The following is a 15,514-nucleotide window of genomic DNA, read 5'->3' on the forward strand; positions in this document are numbered from 1 at the left end:
TGAAAAGTTTGCAGCAAGACTTATCATGTTGTCCTGATCAAGCAAATATGAAAAGAGTACAAAACATCCAAAGTAGGGAGAAGAGAGTAAAACAGAGGAGTGTGAAGAGATGCAGAAAAAGGAGACAAAGAAAAAGAAAAAAGTGCAAAAGAGACATACAGTATAAGCACAGTGAGACAGAAATAGGATTCATAGTGGAGAGGAGGGTTGTTTAAGGGGGGTGGAGGTTAGTTCTTCATAAAGCAGGTGTCTAATCCCTCCAGGTCAGAAGAGATCACACCGACAGAAACCAGATGCAGAGCCAGCTAAATAAACAGATCCTAAACCTGCAGCTCATAATACTGGAAAAACACTTAATGTGAAACAGGGTCAACTTGAATGTTTATGGCCTCTCCTACCCCCAGTAAACCTATAAATCAGTTTTCAAGCAACTAATCAATCACCAAAACTGTCCCTGCAGGCATCTTATTGACTGGAAAGAATACAGCTACTAGAGGCGCTACTTGCTAGTAAATATTTCCTGGACCTGGAACAAGAAATTATGCTATGTGATCTCATAACTTGGAGAAAATACTGAGAAGTGCAGCTCTTTCCTACCAGAAGGCATCACCAGTTGGTAAAACACATATTTACAGACTTATGTTTTATGAATCTGTGCTTTGGTTAGTGTGTGTGTGTATGTGTGTGTGTATGTGGTTATAAAGTGTAACTATATCCTGTGATCATTTCACATAAACAGAGAAAATAATTAAATTCTAATCAAATAAAGTGCCTGGTAGTACAGTATGTTGCATATTTTACAAACAAAGTTATTCACACATTGGTTGGAAAAAAATACAAAACAAATATCAGCAGCTATTTTGATAATCAAATAATCATTTTAGTCATTTTTTAAGCAAAAATGCCAAATATTCAGTGGTTGCAACTTTTCAAATGTGAGAATTTATTATTGTGTTATACACAATAATAAAGTGAATATCTTTGGGGTTTGGGGCTGATCAATCAAAACAAGATGGGCATTTTTCTCTATTTACAGTCCTTGAAGCAAGTTTTTGTCAACTTTTTCCAATGACAATACAAAAGTACTTATAGTGCTTAGAAAAAATGCAAATTTGAACATCTACAATTTCATTACAATGCGGGAAATTCTATCTGCTGATGAAAGACTGGCCCTGGAAACTTAAAGCTGAATGATCTGTACGCCAACCACACTGATATCAAAATATATAGCCTATAGATGTCTACAAACTTTTCTCTTTATTAATATACTTTATTTCTCCATATATTATCTGAACACACTGTACTTTAAAGTGCATTCATGGATTTTCATGTGTTGAAGGTCTGTTTTTAAAATTTAGCAGGCTAAACCCTGCCATTGGGTTCAAAACAGAGAGGCATAAGTCTGATGTGAAGTTTTATAATGGCAATAGTGATAGAAATAGTTGCTGAATTGGTGCTGTTGAAAGTTTTAGTGAACATCTGCACTGTGTTACTGCTCTGCTGGTTTTCATGTGGTAGCAGTGACAATGATGCTGGTAGAGATGATGACAGATGTTTCATTGCCGGTGATGCAGTTGCCATCTGCGCTGTATTATGCCACCACTGTTCCATGTTAAAAAGAAAACAGGCTTCTCAACCAGTTGTATAATTGCGCTGCAACCAGGCGCACACAGAGTTGCTTTTTTAGACCCTCGTTTACTCTCATCAGCCATGCAAAACACACAAGCATAACGTAACTGTTGTATACACGTCATAACTCAAAGACTGTGTGGGGCTGTAGGAAGAGGTTCCTAAGTAACATCCAACATTGAATTTGTGATGAATATTTGCAGACATAATGCTCTATTACTGGTACTATATATTGTTTTTTACAGTAGTTACTAGAAAAATTGTTGAATTCCATTAATTTTGCAGCACAAAAACGGACTTAAGACAGAGTTGCTTCTCTTACCTTGGTGGGAATACGTGCCGTCAAGAGGTAGGCTCGGTGAGATGCAAGAGCCTGAGAAAGAGAGAACAGAGTGAATAATGAGTATGTAGCTGTAAATATACACTCTGTCGCTGTAAATACACACTCTGAACGACAAAAAGTAGGAAATGACACAGAGCACAAAGAGCTCTCCTGTTGACTCATCAAGATGAAAAGGCTCGTGACTCTGAAACAGCTCTGTCAGTACGAAGGTAGAGAAAAAACAGAGGAATGACAATGCAGAGAAACATTCCTCTCTACTTGAACATGTAAACAGACATTTATCACAAAATCATTTACATAAATGTTCTGTATCAACCAGCACAACACACCCAGATGTTTATTGCATGTAGCCATGATACATTTGTTTTTACTGGAACACCCGTTGTCTGAGTGAGGCCATCATGGGTCAATGTGTTTTTCTTGATTTTTTGTTTGTGTAGCTTTGCTTGCTGACCAAACTGCACAACAACTTCCACTGTTAGAGCACATGGTGAGGACTACACTTGCTTCTGTTGCCGAGTTGTGAAGGAAAAGTCGAAGCTCAAGGAGGCACAACTGGAATGCACAAACTTGACATTCCTATCCAGACGAGCAGCCCTGAAAGGTCATTTGGCTGGTTTATTGAGATGGCTGCCGTAGAATGTGATATTGTTATAGAGATTATTTGCACAACTCATGTGACTAAGAATGTGTAAATACAGACAAAGACATCATTTTAAGAGAGATTCCAGCGCTGCGTACATTGAATAACTCAAACTTTGAGTCTCTCTAGTACATCAGCATAACAGTATAAAACTCTGTGACAGACAAGACAATTCAACAGAGGAACAAATGTCACTGCCATAAAAAATATTAACTTTTAAAAGTGAAACAAGTTCAGTGTCTATAAAGGGCTGTTTAAAAACTGATGTCATGTGCAGGACAGCCAAGGCTTTTCAGGCCTTATGACACTAACTGTACACATGGCTGCTGCCTTAGCCTCCACGTGCCAAGACACTGGTAATTTTCCTGTCAAAAAATATCACCACACACCACAAGCTGACCTTTAAAAGTATTAGAGGGACACTGCCATCTATCTTCTTAAGAGAAAACACAAATACCCTTTTCCGTCAGTAAAGGCACATGCTTTCATTTCATTATTTTCATCGATTTATCTGTCAATAATTTTGTAAATTAAACGATTCATTGTTTGGTCTCAAAATTTTAAGGAAATTGTGAAAAAAATGCTCTTTGACAATTTCCGAGAGCCCAAGTTGATACAACAAGTTGACATTTAAAGCTATAGTATGTAACTATTCTGCATTCAAATGTCTAAAAATGACTAGATCTATGTTATATAATTTGTTCAGTTGTGTACTTTCATTATCCCAAATGTTTCCAACAAATTTCAAACCCAGAGAAATCCATAATTTTAATCAAGGTAACAATCCATTTCAATTGGTCGCCTGTCAATGGCATCATACCCCCTCTACCAAAGAGTATACGTGCGTCAGCATTGTGGTTGTCCGCCACAATAATGTCTGCCAAAGAGTATACACCTACAAGATAATGTGGGTGTCTTTTTGACTTTTATTGACTTTTATTCAGTTTTAAGCCACATTTTTATGATTAACTTTTTAGATCTTAGTCATTGTTAAATATATCCTTTAACCGGATGAAGGATTTTAGCCATTGGACGTCTGAATCTTAAGTTATCAGAGAAACAAGCTGAGCAAACGTTAGCAGCAGCTCGGCTCACACAGAGCCCCTCCTGGATGTCTTCTATCCGCGGAACAGTGTCAGAGAGACACTGATTTTTTATGTGAAACTGCTTTATTCACTGTTTTTACCAGTTTTAATCACAGTGTACATTTGTTTTGGAGACCTCTGCCAGTAAAAACCTCCTGAATAATGAACACTGAAGTAATCCTAAACCAGAGAAGCTGGTTGTTTAACAATGAAGACAACAATTCCCATAATCCCACGCTACTTCACACCGTCATCACACTCCATCTTTTGTTATTGTTTTGATTGAGAGACCCCATAGCGGAAGAAATTACATATTATGCATTTAAATTTCGTGATTTGTTTGCCTAAGTGTTCCATAATCTAATAATATTTACTTTACTCTCAAAGAAAAACAGCAAATTTTTACACTTTAAAAAGCTGGAACCAATACATTTTTTGAATTTTTACTTAAAACAATCAATTATCAAAATTGTAGTCATTGAAGTGGCTAAAAATTACCTTTGTGGCAAGCTCCTACAGTATGTTTCTATTTTCACTGTCTTGACAGCATTCTTTAATAAAACTGATATGTCACCAAAAAAAAAGATACAGCTCCAAAAGTGACTCAGACCTGCTGGTTTTGAATTCTGCAACTTACTGTAAAGATGGAGGAAGAAGCTAAAGAATAAAAAATAAAAAATAAATAAATGGATGAAAACAAGGAATATCAGAATAAAATGAAGAAATAAAAAACTAGGTTTAGAGTAGATTAAAAATATGCATAGAAGGAGAGTGAAAAGGCAAGAAAGGGAGTAAGAGACTGACAACAGATAGAGGGGAGGGAAGAAGAAAGATTGATTAGATGTGAGAGGAATGACATGAGAAAAAACTGGAGAGTAGATGTAAAGTCAGAGGAACAGACGATAAAAATGAAAGAGCTCAGAGGAGAGAAATGGACAGAGAGCACAGCATACTAACATATTGCAGATAAATAATGACTGGCATCAAGAGCAAGGAAGGAAAGACGAGCAGGGAAGGACGAGAGGACACAAAAAAAACAAGATTAAGCCAAGTCTAAAAACTGTCAGAATCTTTTGAAAAGACATAAAAAAAGAAACAGAAGGAAGAGAGACGGGGGTAAAAAGGATGACAGTATCTTCCAGCCCTCTGTGGCTCAGCTCCACAGGCAGGCTCTGTGTGGTTTGATGTGATGGAGACCGACAGGCAAGCCTGCGTGACCAAAGATAACCTCTCCTAAAGAGCACCAGTCACCACTGCTATGCTCAACTCTCCCTCTCACTTTCTCTTATTCTGTCGTCTATATGGTAGCTTTCATGTGTATAGTACTACTGTATGTATGTGCAGGTATGCTGGTGGGGGAATCTTCTATGCTAGCTTTGCTTTAAAAGAAACATTTGCTTTAGATGAGTGTTTTTTATCAATACACAAATCTGGTTTATTACAATGTGGGTCTTATTTTAATAGGTTTGGCCACAGTTTCTTTCAGATGTGGTGCCATTGTAATCATATTTTACATTAACAGCAATAGCAAAATAGTGGCCACTAAGTGTGTAGAAAGTTGCATTTTTTACTGTCTGTATTATCTCAGAAGTGAAAGAAAATGAAGCCAATTTGTAGAAAAAGTGTTAAGCTGCAGAACTTTGTAGTTGGAAAACTGGAGTAGTCTTCGACTGCATGACCACCTATAACTTCCTTTTTATTTTCCGCAGCGGGAAGCCCTGGGTGTGTGTGTGTGTCATGGTCACGGTTTTAGTTCTTCAGTTCTTCTTATTGTACTTGTGGTTTTTCAGGAGCTTGAATAGCTTCAGCTGCCGTCACACACAAGAACGATGACCAAGAACCTGCTGACTCTAGTGAACAGCAGGTATGAGCTGACCACTGAGGCTTCACCTTTTCTGTCTTAATAGAGGGCAGCAAATCATTCACTACTTATCAATGATCGCATGAAAGCAATCAGTCAACAGCAGATGGATACTTCTGTCCTTCTGCCTGCCAAAATGAATTCAGTGCACCTTAAAACTTCAACTTTAAACTTTTAGACTGATTCATGTTGCCACCACCTCTTTACCACCTCCTTTTCCTTTAGCTTTTCACCCTCCCATCCTCTTCCTGTCAATGCATGACTGCCCCTCTGCAGTGCGGTGCTCCTTCCATCTGCCCTTTTGAGTGGACAAAGCCATAACAGTAACATACTCCCCCCCCCCCCTTTGTATCTGCCCTTTTCTCTCTCTCTCTCTCTCTCTCTCTCTCTCTCTCTCTCTCTCTCTCTCTCTCTCTCTCGGACTTAAAGCTTTGAGCCTCCCCGTCAGCCAATGATTTCACAGCGGCCGCCATCCCGCCTTCAGCTCCACTCAGCCAACCAGATGGCAGCAGCATTGGAGCATGTCTACAAGACCAGAGAGAGCATCTGCTATTACACTCTCTCTCTCACTCACTCACACACACACACACACACACACACACACACACACACACACACACACACACACACACAGCTCTGCTAGGGTCTTTCTGAGCCAAAACAATTTTATTATGAAAATTTGAGACTTCGTTGATACATTTTTCGGGTTATTTTTATATAAATAATAATATAATGATAAAAAGCTACTTAAGAAAATATTCAGTACACACTGTAGAGTTTCTGCTTCACAAACACACACACACACACACAAACATCATGAGAGTAAGTCGACAGTGTCTTGAACCCTATTAAAGTGTCAGTAATAGACAAAGACCTGTGAAGTGTATGTTTCTGAGTGTGTGTGTGCGTGTTTGTGTGTGTGTTGTGTGTGCAGTGATTCCCAGATTATCTTTTTTTCTGTCAAACTGTCAACCCAACTACCCCCCGCCCTCCCGTTTAAACACCCCTCATGTGCACTCACTCACACACGCACATTGTGTTACTATGGCAACAGCTCAGCCCATATTGCACACAAATTTGTGACTACACACACACACACTACACTGATAGACACTCACTCACACATGAAAGTAGCACGCTGCAGTGCCGAGCCTCGCCTGAGAATGTCAATGAGTTTTCAGACCCCCCCCCCCCCCCCCCCCCAAACAGCATTCATGATAGCCTACAGTTACGCTGAATCTGTGTAGAAACTGAAGCAGCACAGAGCAATGTTTCATCTGCAGTCATTCAGCTGTGGCAGCACTCAGCCAAAGGAAATCTACCCCCCTCCCCTAAAAATGCTTTTATTCATCCATCATGTCTTGGGCTGCTTTCATGCTCTGTTCTTTGGATCTATTTCACCATTTTGCATCTATACTTTTAGTTTGGGTGAAACCAGGGTCCTTATAAACTCACCAAAATGCTTGCTGGAAAATGCTTCTAATATTTGACCACACTGAGGTATGCCTGACTCAGTTTGCTGGATATTTAAACATTAATGAACATAAATTTTCTTTTTTCATGTACTTAATTTTTTTTCCCCCTACTTTGTCCATTACCTGTAATGTATTTGAACAAAGACGCAGCTTGAATACTTACAAAAAGCAAACTCAGTGGTAAAATAATCAGTTGATGAATCAATCAGTCGATTGACAGAATATTGAATGATATTAGAATTAAATAAAAGTAATCTACGAAAAATTGGATAATAAATTAATTATTTATTGAGCAAAAATGCCAAACATTAGCTGGTTGCAGCTTCTCAAATGTGAGCATGTACTGCTTTAATCTGAGCACTTTGGGGTTTTGCACAGTCAGCAAAAAAACAAGCAAATTAATGGACATTTAACACTCTCGGACATTTTGACATTTTTAGAGCTGCAACAATTAGCCGATTAATCATTAAGTCAATTCACAGAAAATCAATCAGCAACTATTCTGATCATCGAATTATCATCTTAAAGCAAATAAGCCAAAAATCTGCTGGTTTCAGTTTCTCAAGTGTGATTATTTAGGGCTTTTTCTTTGTCATACATGATCACCTTCTTTCAGCTGTTCCCGTTTGGGGTCGCCACAGCGGATCATCCGTTTCCATCTCTTCCTGTCCTCTGCATCTTCTTCTGTTGTGCCAACCACCTGCATGTCTTCCCTCACCATATCTATAAATATCTTCTTTGGCCTTCCTCTTTTCCTCTTGCCTGGCAGCTCCATCCTCAGCGTCCTTCTCCCAATATAACCAGCATCTCTCCTCCGCACATGTCCAAGCCATGTCAATCTTGCCTCTCTTGCTTTGTCTCCAAACCGTCCAACCTGAGCGGCCCCTCTAATATACTCATTCCTAATTCCGTCCATCCTCGTCACTCCAAATGTAGATCTTAGCACCTTCAACTCTGCCACCTCCAGCTCCATCTCCTGTCTTTTCATCAATGCCACCACCTACAAACCATACAGCATAGCTGGTCTCACTACCCTCCTGTAAACCTTCCTTTTCACTCTCACTGGTACCTTTCTGTCGCAGATTACTCCTGACACTCTTCTCCACCAACTCCATCCTTCCTGCACCCTCTTCTTCACCTCTCCTCCACACTCCCCGTTACTTTGAACAGCTGATCCCAAGTATTTAAACTCATCCACCACACAAACACATGACTTTCATTCCTCTTCTCTCCAGCGCATACCTCCACCTCTCCAGGCTCTCCTCAATCTGTCATACATGATAGTAAACTGAATATCTTTGGTTTTCGGACTGCTAGTCGGACACAACAAGACATTTAAAGATGTACCCTTTGATTCTGGAAAATTATAAGGGGCATTTTTCACTATTTTCTGTCATTTTTAGACAAAACGATTAATTGAGAAACTAATCATCAGATTAATCGATAATGAAAAAGGTCCTTAGTTAGTTGCAGCCCTATAAGCCCTATAAAATGACAGAAAATTCTGAAAAACATTGATCACAATATTCCAAAGCCCAAAGTGATGTCTTTAGATGACTTGTTTTGTCCAATGAACAGTCCAAACCGTTGTATTTAGTTTAATGTCATATAAGCCATAGACAAGCAGTACATTTTTACACAATTAATCAACTAATTCTTTCTTCTCTTAATGGAAATAAAAGTTACAGTCCTAATATCAACAGCACAATGAAAAAAAAACACAAGTACATTCATCCCCTCACGCCACTGCTGAATCTGTATTGCATAACTAATGCCAGGACGTACTGCATGTGCATGTGTGCCTGGGTGTAAGATTAATGAGTCATGATGCGCTGGCAGCAAACTCAAATTGTCAACGCAGCACAGTGGAAAGGAGAGTATTTTTAGGGCTATACAGTGAAAGAGAGGGAGAGAGAGAGAGAACGATGGAGAGAGAGAGAGAGACAGGGAGAGATCAGCGAGTGAGCCAAGGAAAGTGGACACCAGAGAGACAGAGAAGGAGAGGAGGCGGAAGGGCAAAGCAAGTGAAATGACTTAACAGAATCAAAGTGCTGTTTTTTTCTGATAAGGAGCCAAGACTTAAATCCAATCAGGAGGGAAGATATTGAATGAAGGGAAGTGTTTAAAAACAGTTCCATCTCTGTCTAAACCAATGCTTTTGGGATGACCCCATGTAAGCTTTTAATATGCTATAATCAATCAGCTCTGCCTGGATTCAACACAGTGGATTGCTCTCTTCTTCTTATGCTGTACTTCTTCTTCTCCTCTTTTCTGTTCTTGCTCCTTCACATCATCATGTCCTCATCCTCCTTTAACCCTAAATTGCCTAACAAATATTTGCAATATATGATTAGGTTCCAAATGGTAAAAAAAGGACCATGACATCCATTTTACACCAGTATAGCTATATATTATAGTACAGTATGCAGTCAATATGTGGGACTCTGTGCTGTGGAATGTATGACTATTGGATAATTGAACCATTACTGCACAGAAAAATCCATTCTGTGCAGGAAGAAAAATGCTCAGTATGTTTTTCTTCCCCTGCAGTCTTGTTCTTTCTGTCTTCCTTATCTCAAATTGGATGCCAGGTGGACTGCACCATGAAGGCAAGTAAACTGTACATGAGGTACAGTCATCACACAACATACTAACAAACTTTGAAGTGTAATGTGAAATAGTTTTCTTTCTTTTCTTTTTAGTAGTGTAGTGTAGTGTAGTAGTTTCTGTGCCGTATTTCTGCTTTGTTTTTGTAGTACACACAGTATGAATATGCATGTGTTACAATAGAGACAACAGAGAAGAAGAAGCACATGCTCACACTGTGGTTTTATCCCTGAATAATCAGGGATGGTGTAACTCAGTGTAAAAGAGGAGCAAGACTCTCCAGGCTGTTGTTAAATAGGATATTATACCGCGCAGAGACACTGTACAGCATCATGTGCAAAGCAGGGATAAAACAAATGAAAGTTCTTGAAAGGCCATTTATTGAACCATTAAAATTTGGCATATGCATAAAGCAGTGTGTTAGATATTGTTTTTCCAGATATTAGAAATCTAGGTGCCAGTTACGTTACGAACAATTTCAACCTGCCTCTACCAATCTCAAAACTGTACATCATACATCAAATCATCCAATCATCCTGTGAACCTTGAACACAACATTTAAACCTCAATCCCTTCAGCTACAAAGGAAGCACTCTGTTCTATTTTCCTGCCATACTCCAGCAGTGGGAGTTGGCTCTGAAGCCAAAGATAACCACTTACCTACGTTGAAAGAGTGAGAATCCTCACAGGGAGACTCAGTAGGGCTGACGCAGGAAAGATCACCACGGTGGGATCGGCTCTACAGCCAACTTGAACTGAATCTGGTTCAAGAAAAGAGCCTTTTAACCACTGTACTAAACTGAGGCAGAGATATCATTTGTTCTACAATACATTGATTCTACATGGCCAAGACAAGCTGCTGCTGACAGTGCATCTGAGGTCTGATCTTGTGATGTTTGCAGACCCACACTGCCCCAAAACCATAGCACAATATGAGTATCTACTATTCTTTTTATAGTTCGGAGAAGAAGAGCTGTAGAAAAGCTAACAGGATGCACAACCTGGTCTTCTTTCTGCAGTCTCAGACAACACAGGACCCATGATATGATAGTCTGGAGCCTTCCAAAAAACCATCTAAAGAACAGTATCAAACTTAACAGCCACCAGACAGAGTGATGGTCTGTCTGCAGCCTCATGACATTGTATAGCATCACCTTACCATTAAATATTTGTAGATTACAAAAAACCCAAACAAAAACATCTAAAAATAAAAAGTCACTCACTGTTTAGGCAGCAAAAATGCTTAAAATTGTAACATTTATCTAGGAAAGGGTTTCAAGAGAACCAAGCAGCTAATCACTTTGTCAGGATACATTCCACATTTTGGGAGCAAACCATTCTCTAAGGCGCATATCCTCCCCACACTGCACTAGCAGCTAAGGAGAGCATTGAGAGAGCGACATCAATTTTCTTTTATCACTGCCCTGCTCATCATTATGTGTTTTACTGCTGAGGAGATGAGTGTGGTGAGGAACAAAGGCGGCTGACGGTGCTACTTCCTGAACAGATTTGATTGGCTGGTCACATCAGACCACAGCTGCGGCGAGCTGTGGCATGAATAAATGTGGTCTGATTATATTACATTTCATGGTTAAGTTAAGTTTTTTTTTTTATGCTACTGTTGCTGGTTTTAGTCTGAATACAAAATGTTGGCAAGTTGTACAATGTGTTTGAATAATGAATGAAACATGAACAATGTGAGCTTGAGAAATTAAGATATATATGGGGGACTTTGCAGATGATAAAACTTGCCTTCAGAGGCAATTTGTCTTTTGACTGAAAACAAAAATGGAATTGAATACCATCAACATCACTAGTTCATGTTTGCTTTTACATTATCCCTACTGTATGTTGCCTGTATCTTTGCCTTTAGATCACTCAGTAACAAGCATCAAATATTCAGTCAACCTCCTAAATGTGTCGCAACACATCTGAGGCTGACGGACGCTTCAAAGGGCCAGGCAGTGGGATTAAATGATTGTGCTTTAAGATTAAGTTTATAGTCCAGGTTGGCAAGACGCCCTCCAACACTGGATAGATATCAGGGTTTTTAGGTACTAGACGCTGTTGGGGCTGATAGAGGGGGGTTCCTCTTAGAACATTGTCAGCCTGCAGGGCGTCCCCTAAGAACCCTGTGTGTGTTTAGGTTACAGAGATAAGGAATAATCACAAGGGTTCATTCATTCATCAGCATGCCAGCCAGACACAATGGGGAGGAGGTGTGTGTGTGTGTGTGTGTGTGTGTGTGTGTGTGTGTGTGTAGCTATGTGATGGTGAGCCAAGGTTTCTGGGTAAATAGGATATTGCTTCAGACCAAAGGGATGAGAGAAAAAAAAGCCAGAGAGCGAGAGAGCAACAAGAAAGTAGAGGTGGACAAATTGTTATTTTTACAATTAACGTAACAAAGAAAACTGATGTGGAAAATGTCCCCAAACTGGAGTACAGTGCTTTGTCAAGGGGAGAGAGAGACATACTGTGCACAGGTATGACAGAGAGAGAGAGAGAGAGAGAGAGAGAGAAGAAAGGAATAGCAGACACAAAGGCAGAGCGGGGAGAAAGGAGGAGGGAGGGTGGGGGATTTCTTTCTGGGCTGGTGTTGGCATTACCCACGGTTTCCCTCTGGAATGGGTAGATAACATCTGTCAGCACTAATGACACACTTACACACACATACAAACACACACACACACACACAATGTTGAACACTGATTTAAATGATAAAAACACAGTCAGTGTGGTTTAGATCATGAATGATATTTGCCCCAAAGTGAAGCAAAGGTCCTCTTAAGATTATCAAAGTATAAATGATCAAAAGAAGATGTAGATGATATAAGACTAATACTCGGTTTCCTGTACAGACCCTAATGAGGCCCTATACACTTCAGAAGCAAAAGGAAAACAGAAAAACCTGAAAACAAGTAACTTTCAAGGTGTTGAAAAAAAGAGAAGGGGAGGCTACAAGTTTCACACATATCAGCAAAAAAATGTAGAAATGTCTTATATATGATGGGGTCATAAAACATCAATACCCAGATCAATATATTGCTGTTCAAATTCACACTCATGACTTAGACACAAGGGTCCAGGTGAATGAGAGTGTCTACTCTGTGGAATTTGAGCCCACCATCAGCTCAGTGCATTGCATGTAATGATGACAAAAGTAAAATAAAACAGTACAATGAAATAAAACCATAGAGAAAAAAAAGGTATGAAGGTTAGCAGTTTACAGAAGAAGAAGATAAAAACAGTGATGCAACATTAACTGCAAGGACACCATAAAAACCACCCTTGCAGGAAAAGCGTATGACAGTCATATGCAGTGTAGTAATTTTGCTGACAAACAGCTGCATGGGTGCATAACCAGATAGCTGTGACAGAGTCCTTGAAGGCAGATAGCACGAACTGTCCAATTTGAGACATGCTTCCTGTCTCTTCTTGTTTCTGTAGTTGGTTTCAAATTCAATGTTTAAACAGTCTTCAAATTAAAATACAGGTTTTAAGCAAACATTCACCATTGAGGCAACCAAAATGACAGGCAAGCCTCTCTAGAGGAGACAAATTATGCAGTTAGTCTTATTTTTATCACTTGGGCTTCAGTGTTTTGACAGAAAACATCACATTGATTAGATTTGATTGTTTTTGTGGCTGTTTACTATGACATGGCGCACAAATGTTGTTATCATCCAATCAATGCTGACTGTTGCTGTGACCTACAAACCCCATTCAATTACACCCAATGACAGCAGACAGACACTGTGCCATTATAACAGCCAAGAGCCTCTTTTCCCACAGTATGGTTAAACAGGATTCACTAGGGACAGGACCAGTCAAACCAGTTCAATACGTTCATGTGTAGCAGAAATGTGAAGTTTTTAAACAAAACTCGAACTAAGTTATTCATTGTTGTCACTGAAATGGAAAAAAAAGACAAATGATTGGTCCATTTCATCTAGAGGTTGAAACCAGACATATTGGAAGTCAATACTTTGAGATTATAAAAACCACAACTATCAAGCCAACGACCTGAGGCAATTATATTGCTAAGCCCGTCTGAATGACAATGACCCTGACCTATGAGATAATGAAGATGAATGACTGTGGGCGGGGCTTACATGAGGCCAGGCACTATGGCTGGTTAATATCTCTCCAGAGAGGTTTTTGTAGGGCATTGTGGGCTTGAAACATGCAAAGCCTTGCAATAAAAAAAATCCCTGTTCGGCTTGGTGAAGCGTAATAAAACGCAAAGACTGATAGATACTCAGCCACTAAAATGTGACAGTGAGTGAACAGACTACAGGACATAATGAGCATGTTCAACCTTTTCACTTATTATGGGAACAGCCACACTGGGAATGTACACTACACACAGTATATAAAACAAGGATGTATTTCGAATGGTTGCACATATTGAAACAGAAATCAAATTACTGTTGCACACAAATACACACACATATATACACACTGAGAACCAACTCCATGCAGTATTCTCCTTAATTAACCGGCTCATTCAGCTGTGTCTCTGCAAGCACTTTATAGAAACCAAACCACTCAGAAAGGGCCTGAAAAAAGCTAAGTCTGATTATAGCATGGGGTGGAAGCAGTGTGCTAAAATTAGGTTTCCTGACTAACTTAAACTTAACTCAAACTGCATTCAGCCAATTCTGAGCGACGGCTGTGGACGAATTGGTCACAGTGTGACACAGCAGATCAGCATCAAGTTGAGTAGAATCACTGAAGTGTGTTTTACTTTCTTTCATCCAATTTAAATGTGTAAGGAGATAACACATTGTGCTGTTGGATGAAAAACAAAGAAGTGTACCTAATGAGATTATTTCAGACTGGGTACACTAAATGTTTAAATGTATCAATATTTTGATCTGTGTGAGGGAGGAATCGTGTCAGTGCTGATGTCTCACAGCTGGACTGAACTATATTTGACACTGTCGCCTCCCAGCAACAAGGTGGGTTTAAACGCCACCAGGGACAACTGGGATCTTTCTTTGTTGCTATTTGCATGTTTCCACATACACTGCAAGGGAGGTGAATTGCCCATTGATGTGACTACACTATGACAAAATTCTCTATACCGGACCTTTTCTTTTGAGATGTAATGTTGCTGGATTTTTTTCAATTAAGAATATAAACCTCAGATTAATCAATAATGAAAATAATCATTAGTTGCAGCCATAATTACTAGTATTAAGACATGAAGAAAGGCTCTTGAATATTCGAACTACTGGAAAACAGTTCATGCATTTTTTAATAATTTAAAGGATGCAATTAAACATTCTTTTCATTCTTCATTACTTTGCTGATTATTTTCATGAATAATCAATTATTGTTTGGCCAGTAAAACATCAGAAAACAGTGAAAAACACCCATGACAATTCACAGCGACATCTTCAAATGTCTTATTTTGTCTGACCTACAGTCTAAAACACAGAGATACTCAGTTTACTATAATTTAAGAAAACAAAAGCAGATTATTCTCACACTTCAGAAGCTAGAATCATCAAAAGTTTGGCCTTTTGGCTAGAAAAATGACTGAAACAATCAGTCAATTACCAATTATTCTACTAATTGTTGCAGTTCTAACCAGATAAATCATTTTGGTGCAACGCCATCATCAGTCCCCCATTCATCCTTACAATGTTTTATCTTCTGTGTTTTTAATCAGTTGTGGGCAAATTTGAATTGTTCAACATAAAATGAAAAATCAGTCATTTTCTGTCTCAACTTAATCCTCTGAAGAAAAATATCACTTTAAAAATGCAGCCAATAATGTGATTGCAACAGTCTAACCTTGTCCATTTGACAAAACACAGACCATTAAAGACAATACTATAATGGACTGTACAGTCACTGTAGTCT

The 15,514-nt window shown here is 39.1% G+C and overlaps 1 protein-coding gene across 3 annotated transcripts in view; it reads right to left on the reverse strand.

Annotated features, from left to right (window-relative positions):
- Positions 1–15,514, reverse strand: part of LOC121905547 (F-actin-uncapping protein LRRC16A-like) — a 73,185-nt gene that overhangs the window by 42,033 nt on the left and 15,638 nt on the right. For all 3 annotated transcript variants that reach the window (XM_042423857.1, XM_042423856.1, XM_042423855.1), the window contains exon 3: positions 1,952–2,002. In XM_042423857.1, the coding sequence (XP_042279791.1) occupies positions 1,952–2,002 (51 nt within the window). The remainder of the gene's footprint in view (positions 1–1,951; positions 2,003–15,514) is intronic.

The sequence above is a fragment of the Thunnus maccoyii genome, chromosome 10 (assembly GCF_910596095.1).
Source record: "Thunnus maccoyii chromosome 10, fThuMac1.1, whole genome shotgun sequence".
Classification (NCBI taxonomy): domain Eukaryota; kingdom Metazoa; phylum Chordata; class Actinopteri; order Scombriformes; family Scombridae; genus Thunnus; species Thunnus maccoyii.